Consider the following 14,486-nt stretch of genomic DNA (forward strand, 5'->3'; position numbering starts at 1 on the left):
TGTAGACATTACTAAACTTTTCTGAGCCTTACTTTGAAAAATGAGGCAAACAACACTTGCTGTGCCTTTGGGGATTGATACCATCATTTTGGAGAAGACAGTTTGGCAAGGAAGTCCTATTAATGTGAATGTGCTCCCCCTAAACCTTTTGAATCCCTCTGAAAAGGATTTTCAGAAGTCTATTTGAACTGTTAACACGTTATGAAAATTGATGTTTTGATCCCCTGAAGAATTTTTTTTGTAATGTGATAGCAGTCTGAGTTTTTCTAATTCCTTTCCCAATTGCAGGCATACATATTCAGCATTGATGCAAAAGAACTAAATATCTTACATGAAGTGAAAGGAAAAAAGGTAATGTCTCCACCTTCAGTATCACTGAGGGCTTTTGTGAATAACCCTGCATTTTTTGTCTGCCGGTGACTGGATCTGGTTTTGTTTTCGGGCAGCTTGGCTCTTACTTTGGAGCTTCTGTGTGTGCTGTGGACCTCAACGCAGATGGCTTCTCAGACCTACTGGTGGGAGCGCCCATGCAGAGCGTCATCAGGGAGGAAGGCAGAGTGTTCGTGTACCTCAACTCTGGCTCGGTGAGTCTGATCCTTCACCAGCTGGAGGATGTTGATGGGATTACGAGAGAAACTGAAGCTCGTCTTCTTCCAGAGTTCTGCATCTAGATTCTTAGGCTAATTTTACTGATGAAAGTAAAAACTCTGATATTGTACTAAATGCTCTAAAAATGTAACAATGCTGGGGGATGGGAAGCTATTGATATTCCAGAAGCAGGAATGAATTGTTCTGATATTTTCTACTCACATCTTGTCCTTCAAATAGTTGAAGTTTCTTGTAACTTTATTATGATCCAAGTCTAATTTGAAAGAATGATTTTCATATGTCCCTCAAAATATGGATTTATTATTGGTTCTGTCGTGAATGTCTTTAATTAAAAATATTACCAGAAGAAGATAAAGTATGAAATGCTTTTATTGACTTGAAAACAGTAAGAAACAAGATGTGTTTTGATAAAATGTTAGTTTGCACGATTTTTGTAGATGATATTGCTAATAAGAGTATAAAATGGGCATAGTTTATTCCAAAGTAGATACAGTAGTTGTAGAACTAGGTAATTACTGCTTACAGTTGAGGTTTAAATTATGGGGGATATTGTGGAGTGGAAACTGACCACTTCACAATTCAGTTGAAAGAGTTTGGCTGACCTTATCTTGCCAGTCTTTCTTGGCATTAAATCAAAACAAAGAATTGATAGGGCCTTAATGGGGTTGTCTTGATCTGTTCCTTTAATTAAAGAGTAAGAAGGGATTTGTGAGAAATTGGGTCATTTCTTAAGGCACAGGATTTTTAATCAGGATACAACAAAGTAAAATCTGTTTCAAGAAGGTATTTGTAATCTTAATGGGTTTCGAGCATTTAGTAAGTTCCTATATTAAGCATCAGACTAAACATTGTACAATTCAAAAGAGAAATACTGTCTTATAAAGCTAAGAGATTTTCAGAGTTCCAAATATAGAGCAAATATGTATGAACTGGGATTTCTATAGACTGTGTTTAAACTTAAATTTAGTAGTAAAGTCATACCATTTACAAAGTGATCATTCATATGTCCTTAATAGCAATATTAGGCTTTACTTTTTTTTTTTTTTACATAGACATTTCACATTTCCCTATCCATAAATGGTCTTCTTATATTAGCTACATCCTCATTCTGCATACTTTTCCTTCTCTTTGTAAAGTGTTTTCATAAAGCTTAGTTATAAAGTATCATATATACCTAAAATAGGGAGATATATGATCTTTTTTTCTCATCGAAATCCTAAGCAATTCTAACAAGAAAAGACAGATTAAAGTGTATCTCTTTTGTTTAAAGGACAAGTAAAGAGCCCTACCCATTAGGCTACCCCCTTGTTCTTTGCTCATGCCTACCCTGAGCCACCACTGTTGAACCACAGGGTAATTTCATAATTGACTTTAGCTTTTAACACCTCTGATATAGGTGACCTTTGTTCCCTTCTAACTTCCTATTTGTTAACTCTCTAAAATGGCACTAACCATTACCTAGCATTATATTACCTATTTATTCATCTGGTTTGATATTGTCTGTCCTTCTAATGGAGTATAGACACCATCTGGAGAGGAATCTTCCATCTTGTTTACTGCTGTTTCTTTAGGGTTTCAAAGAGTAGTGGAGAAATGGGTGCTCAGTAATTGTTTTTGAATGCTCAAGAAAGAATGATACTTGAATGAATCTTGCTTCCAACTACTTCTATTAAAATAGCTCTCAGACATCCCCAAAGAACTCTTGGTCACTGTTCTCTGACTGGAGAATACTTGAGGAGTGATCACCCCTTCTTGAAACCCTCTTCCTGGGAACTCCAGTGCCATTCCATTGCTTTAGGTCTGTACCTTCTCATCCTCCTGGAAGCCCTTTCTCCCTTTTCCCTTAATTAGGCATTTCCTTTGAGCCGAGCCCTCTTATCCCTTATTTCTTGATAAAACTCATTTACTGTTTCTGGTGGAAATGATTCTGTCTATAGAGATGATTCATTAAAAAAAAAAAAAAAAAAAAAAACACTTAGTGGGTATCTGAAATGGAACAAATACTATGAAAATAGCTGAGAATAATCTTAGTCCTGACCTCTACGACCTCAGGTCAAGAAAAAGACCTAAACATGAGAGTAAAGAATTGAATACAACATGGTAAATAGCACATTAGTAGCACGTACAAAACAGAAGAAGCAATTCACTGTGGTCGAGAAGGATTCACATAGAAGTACTATTTGAACAAGACAAGTTTAGGAGTTTTGTAGTTGGAAAATAAAAGGTAAAGGGCGTTTCACAATCACAAGCAGAAGAACTTGAGTGTGATTAGGGAATGCTGAGTAGACTTGTTTAAGAAGAGGAAAGGATGCTCTATGATGAGTAGTGAGTAGATATTTTTCTTACTACAAAGGAGTGACATGATCAGAGTTTGGAAAGAGGTCTGGTAGTTGTTCTTATAATGACTCATTATTGCAATATATTGAATGTCTTAATGTAGTAACTCGTCTTCCACCTTAACAGATAGCAGTTGACCAACTCATGTTTCATTGTTACAGTTCCATTGCTAAGGTTCCAAAGGCCAGCTTCATTTGTGCCAGCTCCTCTACTCTGAAACCTTCAGTAGCTTCCTATTCTCTAACTGAAAGTAAATTTCCCTTAGTATTCAAAATACCACACCATAACACTCCCATCTGATTTTTTTTGATCTCCTTCATTATACATACCTTTTATAATAGGCAAGTTCTTTGAAATTTGTTTTGCTGATAGTACTCTCTATATATCAAAATTATGTCCACCCTTCAGTAGCCATCTTTTATGAAATCTGACCTTGCTTTCACAATTAGATATGCTGTCCTTGCTTCTTGATGATACCAAGTAGTTTGTACTTGAGTCATTTACATGTTTGTGCTAAGCCTTCCCTGTAACCGGGCTTCTTCAGAAGGGGAGTATGTCTTATACACACACTGCCTTGTCCTCTTTTGCCTGTTCACTCTTTGCATAGTGTATTGCCTTTAGTAGGAACTCAATAAATATTTGCTAAATTGAATTATCAAAGTGATTTATTGGATTTTCAAAGCTAGGGATCATGAGTTTGACAATTTTTATGTCCTCTGAGCTCTAATCATACTATTATATGTGTTGACATACTTGATAAATATTTATTGAATTGAACTGAGATGTGTGTACTAAAGCTCAGTCTGTAGTTTGTCCAACTTGTTTGAAGCATTAGAAAAAAATCCATATTCAATTACAACGGTAAATCATGTGTAAAGTTGTCAGGGAGTGTTATGATGACACTTTTCTCCCCTTTTCTGTCTAGGGAGCAGTAATGAATGAAATGGAAACAGAGCTCATTGGAAGCGACAAATATGCTGCAAGATTTGGGGAATCTATAGTTAATCTTGGTGACATTGATAATGATGGCTTTGAAGGTAATTAAAAGAATCTAATTCGGTATTTGATTTCTGCTTTGAAAATGATACACGGAAGATAATATGAGTGGGGTTTTAGGTCATTTGCCTTTCTCCATAAAATGGAGCCAGAATACTACACTGTTTATTTTCTTTTTAGTGTTACATCTGACTGCTCCTCACCTGTCAGTTATTGATTCTTAATTGATCAGACTCCTTAGACTGTACTATTTGATGACAAGTAGGGTAAAGAAACTGACAAGACCCAACAGAGGCTAGCTGCAGAGCTGGAACAGAGTTCCAGAAGTTTCCTAGTGTTCAGCTGCTGTGCTGTGGAAGGATTTGGGGAAATGTGTGAAAGAGATTCCTAAGCGGTGATGAGGGGGCAACTGGTAGACCCAACAATAATGGTTACTTACCAACTGATATGGAAGCCTCTCCAGAATGGAGTAGATGATACTGTCATTACTGTGCCTGTTGCAAGAGTAGCATGCCTGCTATTGAAATACCAGTGTCTACCAGCCTTCCCTCTTAAACATTGACTTTTTTCAGTCTAATACTGAGGCGTAACCAAGTCTGGTAAAATTCTGTATAAAATGGTGAATGGATTTGAGAGGAGTGTGTGTAATTTCTAGAGTTCAGCAAGTCAGTATTTTATGCCTTTAAGGCTCAGAATTGTCTTTCCTCTTGATATGGTCATTGGCAATTGGTTTATCGTGGTGTTAGGTCGAAATTTACTTGGATATTAGAAATAAGTGAGGGACTACTTTAAGTAGTAGTTTAATTTCTGATACCTAAAGGCTTCATTCTATTTGAAATGCATAAAATGTGTTAGTCTTTGAGAGGAAAGTTAGCAGGTTATTGGATATATATTTTGAATATTTAGAATATATATCACATATTGAATATATGAACCCTATTAAATGTAAGAGTATAATTTGGTGTACAAATATTATCATTTCTAGGGTTTTTCTGTTTTAAAAGGAAAAGGAAATAAGTATATATTTTTATGGTTATTACAACACACATAATATTCTACATTAAAACTTCAATAAGGTTTTATTATGATGTTACATTTCACAAGAATTGGCAATTCTGCTATTTACTGAACACTTACTTTGTGACAAATGTACCAGGCCAGGTATAGAGTATTTGCTATAATAAATGCAAACAAAGGAAATGGTATCACCCTTTTCTATAATTTTATAATCAAATGGAGTATAAAATTAAGACATGAAAGAGAAAAAAACCTTAAGTGGTGAATTTAAGGATCCTACCTAATATAGGTGACTGAAGCCACATTTATATCCCTTGACATTTCGTATGTATTATGAGATAATGAAATTCTTTTAAAAAGAAACATTTAGGGGTTCCTGGGTGGTTCAGTTGGTTGAACATCTGACTCTTGATTTTGGCTCAGGTCATGATCTCAGAGATATGAGATCTAGCTCTGTGTTGGGCTCGTACTCCACAGGGAGTCTGCTTGCCCCTCTCCCTTCTCTCTCTCTCTCTCTCTCTCGTGCTCTCTCAAATAATCATTTAGTAAAATACTTTGTTATGATTCCTTATATTTTGTTTTAATCAACAAAGTTGAGGTATAGCATTCGCTGTTTTGAATGTACTAAAATAATATGCATGTATGTACACCTGAAGAGTGATTGGGGGGGGGGGGGCATCAAAATGTCAATGACAAACCTGAATTCCTAAAATCAAGAGTGGTAAAAATGTCATGGACAGTAGGCAGTTTTATTAGTCCAGTCGCTGGGAGAATCCCAAGCAGTTTTCTGTTGGTGCAAGAGGGACAGAAAGTGTTCTGTCTGTGAGACTTGGGAAGAGGAACTGAGGGGAGGACCCCAAGAGCACCAGGCATTTTTGCAGGATGCATGTGAGAACTAAGGCTTTGGACAGCACTTGTGTCCTGGAGTCCTCAGCTTTCTACTCCTAAAGGTAATGCCTTTATGTCTGGAAGATTATTATTCAACCAATTATTTCTAATATTTCAGCATATTCAACATATTTAGAATAATTTGTGCTATTTACTTACTTCAGTGCATGTTTGCATCACTTTTTCTACTTGTCACTTCTAATTATTTTTGTTTTACTGAGATGTAATTGAAATACAACATTGTATAAGTTGATGGTGTACAACGTAATTTAATTTATGTATATAGTGCAAAATGATTACCACTATGAGTTTAGTTAACATCTGTTCCTTCACATAGTCACAATTTTTTTTTTCTTGTGACAACTTAGGATCTACTCTCTTAGCAACTTTGAAATAAACAGTGTCTGTAACTCTAGTCATCATGATGTATATGTAATCTCAGAACTTTGTCTTAGAACTGGAAACTTGTATCCTTTGACCTCCTGCCCCTCACCGCTAGTGGCCCCCAATCTGATCTGTCTGAGTTTCCTTTTTTTTTTCCTTTTTTTTTTTTTTTAAGATTCCACATCTAAGTGAGGTCATGTAATGTTAGTCTTTCTCTGACTTACTTCACTGAGCAAACTGCCATCTGGAACATACATGTTGTCACAAAAGGCAGGATAATTTCTTTTTGGGGGCTGAATAGCGTTTTTATTTTGCTAGTGAGAAAACATTTTGTACATTTTAGATGTTAACAAGCCCCTGATAGTTTGGAAAAAGGCTCAATACTTCTTCACTGAGGCCCTGGCTGAGAAAGCAAGGCACCTAAGTTTTATTTTTCTTTATGTGTTTCCCTTATTTCTTTACCCCAACTTCTGTCTCATCTAATTTTTCTGGGTAAATGGATGAAGTTACTTTTTGTTCATGGCAGGATGTGTGGGATGGTATAGAAAGGGGATAAAATCTCACCTTTTCTTTTTCCTTCCACCTCCAGGCAGAGATGCAAATCAGAATTAATGTCCTCTTCCTAATATGCACCCTTTTATGGTGTTTTCCGTAGCAGACCTAAGTTATTTTTGCATTCGTCATATTCTGTCCTTTTTTTGTATGGAAAATATGAATTTCCTGTGTATTTAGAAAAGCAAAGCAAACCATTTTCTAAGGAGAATCAGTTTGGCATCATTCTGGCATAAAAATTGCATCAGGAGGTTGAGGAAGTTAGGGAAAAGCTATGTGAATGGACCTACATGACAGATGTGCCCGGCAGACAGCATTCAGGATTTCATCTCTAAAAGAGATTGGGCAAAATCATTTCTTTTTGGTTTAGGTTTTTCACCTTGAGGATTTTTATGTCACTGTTAGACTGTATGTTTGAATAATTTTTGACCTGAGCCATAAGAAAATTCTATAATTTTAAATTATAAGCTGCATTATTACTTTATGTGCCTCTGAAATAAATATTGATACATTACCAAATCATGAATCGAGCAGTTCTTTGACACAGAACAGGAGAAGTTTTCAGGAGAGGAGAACACTGGGCACAACTTGTAGAGTTGTTGATTCCATAGAGCGTGGGGATGGGTGAGCACAGCCTTTGGAACCAGACTGTAGGGTCTGCGTCCTAGCTTCTTACATTCGAGCTCTGGGACCTTGAGCAAGTTACACTCTGTGCCTCCGTTTCCTCATCAGATTTGGGATTAAAAAGTACTTACTCAGGGGCGCCTGGGTGACTCAGTGGGTTAGGCATCTGCCTTCGGCTCAGGTCATGATCTCAGAGTCATGGGATCGAGCCCCGCATCGGGCTCCCTGCTCAGCGGGGAGCCTGCTTCCCCCTCTCTCCCTCTGCCTGCCTCTTTGCCTACTTGTGATCTCTGTCTGTCAAATAAAATCTTTAAAAAAAAAAAAAAAGTACTTAATAGAGTTATTCGAGTTACAGGTGTTAGTACGTGTGAAGTCCCTAGTGCGGTGCCCATGTTGTCCTAAGCATTGTGTGTTAGCTGATATTAAAATTACTGTGATTATACCAGGGATAATTGTTGTAGTTTACACTAACAATGAAATAAAATGTTCAGATGGAAAGTAGGAAAAATTGTCAAAAATGTCTGTTCTGTATGTTGTGTACCAAATGGATTTCTCCAGGCATTAAAAAAAACAAGGAAACAAGCAAAGAAAAACCAATGTGTACTTTCCTTAAAACGATAATTATTGCTAAAATTTTAATATTTTCTATAACTGATACAAATATAATCTTAGCAGAGTTTAGATCTATATATAAGATAGGAAAAGACTGAATGCAACCCACATGTCTTCTGCTTGGAATGACCTTGACCTGGGCCTTTTTTATATTTCATTTGAAAAGGCCCATTTGTATTGTTTCAAGATATGTGCCCTACATCACTATGGCTAGTAACTGTTACTGCAAGAATTTCTGCATATCAGCCCCTTTGTAGCCCAGGCTTAACGATCTTTACATCCTAGTTACTTGGGATGCAGCCACACTGGCCATAGTATAAACCAGCCGTGAGGAATGGCTTCCGTAACTGTTGTCTTCAGTGGCCACAGGCCACTTCTCCTCAAACTCCTTTCCTTACCTCCCTCTTCTTCTCCCCTTCTCTCTCTCTCCCTTTCTGCTCCTTCCTCTGATGTTCCTGTGAGTAGTTAGTCTGTGCATATGTGGCTCCATGTATTTCAAACTCACCGCCATTGTTCATGGGTGCCATATTGCCCCTTTGTCACTTGCCATTATGTGCCTGCTGCCTCTGTCTAAACTGCCTTCACCCAACTTTCACTGGTCAATACCTGGGTCTCAGCCTGGGCTTCCTCTTCTATGCGAAGCCTTCCCTCATTTCCACCACCATCTCATATGTGGTGTTTTTATTCTGGTTTTACCTCCCTTCTTCCCTGCAAGACTATAGTTCCTGTTCATGGTACCCCTTGTATGACCAGTGCCTGGAAAATGCCTAGAATATAGTAATTATCAGTGAATTATAAGTCAATGAATGGGTATAGTTGTATATGAGAATTTAAAATAACTTGCACAGATCAAGAGAGCAGCCTTACTATGTCTAAACAATAAACATAAGGTATGTCTATCATTTGCTTTTTGATATTAGAATAGTATAGCATTTGGAGCACCTGGCTGGCTTAGCTAGTAAGACATGTGACTCTTGATCTTAGGGTTGTAGGTTCGAACCCCACTTTGGGTATATAGATTACTTAAAATCTTCAAGAAGCTCAATTGGTAGAGCATATGACTCTTGATCTCAGAGTGGTAAGTTTCAAGCCCCAAACTGGTCATGGAGCTTACTTAGAAAAGATTTTCTTTTTTAATTGTACAGCATTTGGCATAGAACTATATTTAAGGAAGGTTTTTATTCTCATTGAAATAGCAGTCAGAAATGACCACTGTAGTTGTTAAAAGTTTTAAATTTGACAAACTAGTAAATATTGACTTTATGAAAGTAAACTTTCTCTATTTTAGGTTTCTATTGAAGTAATAAGAACTTATTACATGAATATACCCAAATAAATAGACCTAATACCTTGTAACACTAGTGAAATGCTCTTGCAACCATAAAATATTATATTTCTCCTGGGTGTTATATATTTATTGCCCTTAAGAAACCATGTCATTCATAGTTTGTTTTCTCTTGCTTATGTCACTCAATTAACTCTTTATTTTTTCTCCTGGCATCATAATCTGACATGAATTCCTTGTCATAAAAGTGATGTAGTCATTACTTTACAGAACAGATTCGCTTTCCAAAATCGAGTTTGCATGTACGTGTGTAAATACAGATATCCTTAAAAAATATCTTAATTACTTTCATTAGAACAGGGATTTAGAAGTGATGTTGCAGATAAAGTAGAACCCAGAACTCAAAATAGAGAATCTTAGGGTTATAATATTCACAGATGATAATTTATGTGCTGGGGTTGTCCTATGCTGAGGGTGAGTTTTTCTCTTATGATCACATGCTATAGGTGAGGGATCAGAGACTAGAGACACAGTGAGGTTAGGAAACGGTCCCTGGGGGCGGGTTTGGGGGGGTGGGTAGAGCGGGTAGTGGGCTGGTCAGGCTTTGGTGGTTCTGCTGGAGAACCCACGCCCTTAACCATCCCGTTAGAGGGCCTCTCAGACCCTTTCTCTCTGCTGCTTCCATGCACTGATGATTCTGCCCAGTCCTATGTGTTGTTCTGATGATACTGTGTTTTGTGATAGTTTTTTCTGTCTAGTGAGGAAAGTATTTTTTTTTTTGGATAAAGTATTTTATTTTTTTGTTTTTAGGGATTTTATTTATTTGACAGAGACACAGCGAGAGGGAGAACACAGGCAAGGGGAGTGGGAGAAGGAGAAGCAGTCTTCCTGCTGAGCAGGGAAACCAGATTGGGGGTGGGGGTGTTGTTCTATCCCAAGACTCTGGGATCATGACCTGAGCCTAAGGCAGACACTTAACGACTGAGCCACCCAGGCACCCTGATAAGGAATTTTCTTATGTGATATGAATTAAGTATGAAAGTTAGTTTTTGGAGTTGCATTCTTTGTACTAAGAATTAATTTTTTTCTGCCATTGAAATTCTGGAATAGATGTCGCTATTGGAGCTCCGCAAGAAGATGACTTGCGAGGTGCTATTTATATTTACAACGGCCGAGCAGATGGAATCTCGCCAGTGTTCTCACAGGTAGAATACTACTGTTTCCAAAGGAAGCCCTGATAATAAATAGTTTCTGAAACTTCCAGGGTTAATGTGGATTTATTTTTCTTAATTTGTTCTTTTGAGTATTTAATATATTCTATTTCACCCTTATCTTATAATAACAGTAGGTGGTCTCATTTTGAAGGTCATTAATAACTCTTTGGAATCACTTTTTTCCATAACTAAGAGTTTGGTTACATCCATTCTCATTTGTTTTTAATCTACTGAAGATTTTCTTTGCATTCTGCAAATTTATGTTTGAGATGGTATCTGTCCTGTTTTGAATAAGCCCATGTGGCTTTAATGAGCTGTCTTGCCTGGTGCCTAAAGCCCCATGTTTCAGGGAGGTCTCATCCCACTGGGAGAGCGAGCACATGTTGCTGTGTTCCTTTCAGGGCACAGCTCAAGATGGGAGCTTCTAATAAAGTTCCCTGATCTAATTCCGACCTCACTTTTGTCTTTTAACAAATCAGGCCATTTCAGTGCATAGAAAACACTCCATACTCATGCAGAAAAGATTTTCTAGAGACACTTTTAGGGAAATATTAGCTAATACTGTAACTTTTGAGGGAGCAAAAATCAGCAAATGGTTCTCCGTATTCAACATGAAAAATCTATACTTGTCTAGTAAAAATTACTGATTTTCTTAGCATGGATACCAGGCTGATACATGGAAATCAGTATCTGGATGTGAAGTTAGACCTATGGAATAGGAAACACATGTCTGACTTCAGTTGTCGTGTGCTAGGAAACAGTTTGGCTCAATAGGGAGACTTTCATCATAAGCCTGAGTAGTAGGCTCCACTCAGTGATTATGCACGTCTCCTTTTCCAAATTACTTGTTTGGTTATTCATGTTCATCTGGGAGATAAATACAGAGCCTGAAAGGAGACTGGGGAGAGGGAGTCAAGACTGTTTAAGAAGATCTGTACTATATGATTTTCTCTTTGTGATTTTTTTTTTTCTAGTCACAAAGTGATTTTTTTTTTCTCTAGTCACAGAGTAGACGTCACCTGTCCAGTTCAAGCTGGAAACTTTTGTTGCTCTTTGATGCATGTATTTGACTTGAATGCATTTTGTTACAAAATGTATCTGGGTGTTTTAAGGCTCATTATATAACGAAATCATTGCTTCTCTGAGATACTAGGTGCTCAAAAACTGCTTCCTACTCAACTTACCTATTTTTCAGAGAATTGAAGGACTTCAAATCAGCGATTCATTAAGTATGTTTGGACAGTCTATATCTGGACAAATTGATGCAGATAATAATGGATATGTAGGTGAGTATAAAATTGTACTTCATAAATTGAAACGAGTTCTATTGTGGATGTTGCTTTATTGCAAAGTACAGAAAACTGGTATAGAAAAGCTCTAATTTACTGGTAATTTATTTCCTTCATTTTTAAAGCTCTTGGATTCAAGATGGGTCAGAAATGATCAAATAGTTTCTCAGCTTCACACTGTTACTTGACATTTTATTCTTTGTTCTTGAGAAAATGAAAAGCACCCATGGAAATAAATCAAACATAAGATGCTAAAAAGAAAGGCTTTTTTTTTTTTGTACTTTGAGAGGAGATTCCTGAATGAATGTTTGTAGTTTAAAAATGGAATTTTTAGTAAGCTTATCTTTTTATATCCTATTTTTATCATAAAGTTTGTTTATATAGTAAAGGGGTGAATATTATTATAAATGAATAGACTCAGACAAATGTGGAATGAGTCCTAAGATGTATGTATATCTTTCTAATTAATTTTTCTGTAAATAGTATTTGATACAGTCAAAAGGTGATATGTAGTTAAGTATTTATGGATGAAAAACAATTCTCTTTGACTAATGATGTTCATTAATCTATTGTTTTTCCTCCTCTAGATGTGGCAGTTGGTGCTTTTCGGTCTGATTCTGCTGTGTTGCTAAGGTAAGGTTGATGCATTTCACTGCTTAATGACAATTGAACCTAATTGTAAATGATAGGCAATTTTTAAAATCAGCAGTGGTGGTGACCTCATAATGCTTTTTTTTTTGGTATTCTGAAATTTCATCGCACTTTAGAATACTCCTTCCACCTTACAGGGTATTATAATCAAACAAATCGTCAGGCAAAGTCAACATTTTTCAGCATTTAAATGAAAATTTCTCTTGATTCATGCCCAGAAATGTAATTGAGCATTTATGCACATAGTATTAATAAAGCAATTTTATGAAGTTACTTGGACAATGGCAGCTGACAAAACACATGCAGTTGTTGGTTTTTTTTTTATGTATTTTGCCTCCACTTTTTTTTTTTTTACTTTTATTTATGTATTTGACAGAGAGAGAGAGATCACAAGTAGGCAGAGTGCCAGGCAGAGAGAGAGGGGGAAGCAGGCTCCCTGCTGAGCAGAGAGCCCAATGCGGGGATCGATCTCAGGACCCTGAGATCATGACCTGAGCCGAAGGCAGAGGCTTAACCCACTGAGCCACCCAGGTGCCCCATGCAGTTTTTTTCTTAAGGAAAAATAATTCTGCAGTTAATATTGTTAATTTTATTTCCTTCTTAGGACAAGACCTGTAGTGATTGTCAAAGCTTCCTTAAACCATCCTGAATCAGTAAATAGAACAAATTTTGACTGTGTTGAAAATGGATTGCCTTCTGTGTGCATGGATCTAACACTCTGTTTCTCATACAAGGGCAAAGAGGTTCCAGGTTATATTGGTAAGTGTAAGTGTAAATCCTTACAGGATTTACCCTGAGTGTGCGCTCTGCTCACTTGTCTCGTGGTCCTCTTCTGAGCCCTCCGTGTCTTGCCCTAGAGGCCAGTACACCTTTCTGCCTCATCTTTTGAGTTCTCATGTTGTTCTTACCAATGAGTGGGGCTCCGTAGGAGGCTATAATTGTCTAGAAGTTACAACAAGAAAAGCAGGAGTATCACTTGCTATATTAGGGTGAGCTAAACTCAGCTTCATAGGTAATATATCCTTAGAAAAGAAAGAACATTCCCACAGCTTCTCCACCATTTAATTGGGCTCCTTTTATAGCTGGAGCTGACTTCAGTTGGAAGCCCAGAGAGGGAGACGATTCTTGTCTTTGTATTTTATCCTTTGAGTAATTGAAGAAGCATATTTGAAATCTAGACCCCGATTCTAATTTCCATAAATAACACACATCTCTTAAGGATTTTCTGTGACTGTCCACTCCTGAGAGTCCTGTCCTTTTCCCTTTACACAGGTAGCTCTCAGTTATCTGCTCTGGAGAAAGTAGCATTGAGATGGCTCACGCAAAATTGTGGTTACTGTCAAATCACAGATTCATGTCTTGGTGAATATTGCATTTTTTCTAGCAGGTTACACGCCTACTTATGTTATACTTAAGCTAATAATAGAATAACAAATGAAACTAGCCAGTGGTAGGAGAGAAGCATACCTGGGTTTATTATTTGGATGTTAATAATATCTAAAGTTCATGAGTCACACAAGACCTATCGAGTTGATTGTGACCCTGTAGGCTCTCATCAACTAAACATCATGAAGGGCAGGGCACAAATCCTGAGCTAAATGATGGATACATAGTTTCAGAGGTCTCAGCCTTAATTGGCCTGTAATGAAAAGTACAGAATGAGCTTAGTATATCTACTTAAGATCAGACTCCTGTTGAATAGTGCACTGCAGAAGTCCTGGCTAGAGCCATGGTGGTAGGACAATGGGCAAAACTTTAATCTAGGGTTACAGATCCAAGAAGTGGCAGTGTCAGAGTATGGCCCCAGTAACACAGTCAATACACCTTAAACAGATACCACTGTTTCCCTTTATGCAAAATCAGTGCTTGTCGTACCACCAGTTCCATTGTGATGAGACATTTTTAAAAATGGTTAAACAAATATATGAAATGCATAAATAATCCCAGCACTGTTACAAATACAAGCTTTACTGTTGCATAAAATGAGTCCTTGGGAGAAATACTTCATGTGGTAAGCATGTTTCATAA

At 37.2% G+C, this 14,486-nt stretch overlaps 1 protein-coding gene across 1 annotated transcript in view; it reads left to right on the forward strand.

The window, feature by feature from the left end:
* The window catches only part of ITGA4 (integrin subunit alpha 4), an 81,360-nt gene that overhangs the window by 24,648 nt on the left and 42,226 nt on the right, over nt 1–14,486 (forward strand). The window contains exons 8-14 of the mRNA XM_047722332.1: nt 289–351; nt 447–584; nt 3,872–3,983; nt 10,415–10,509; nt 11,714–11,804; nt 12,395–12,440; nt 13,063–13,217. Coding sequence (XP_047578288.1) covers nt 289–351; nt 447–584; nt 3,872–3,983; nt 10,415–10,509; nt 11,714–11,804; nt 12,395–12,440; nt 13,063–13,217 — 700 coding nt within the window. The remainder of the gene's footprint in view (nt 1–288; nt 352–446; nt 585–3,871; nt 3,984–10,414; nt 10,510–11,713; nt 11,805–12,394; nt 12,441–13,062; nt 13,218–14,486) is intronic.

The sequence above is a fragment of the Lutra lutra genome, chromosome 3 (assembly GCF_902655055.1).
Source record: "Lutra lutra chromosome 3, mLutLut1.2, whole genome shotgun sequence".
NCBI lineage: Eukaryota > Metazoa > Chordata > Mammalia > Carnivora > Mustelidae > Lutra > Lutra lutra.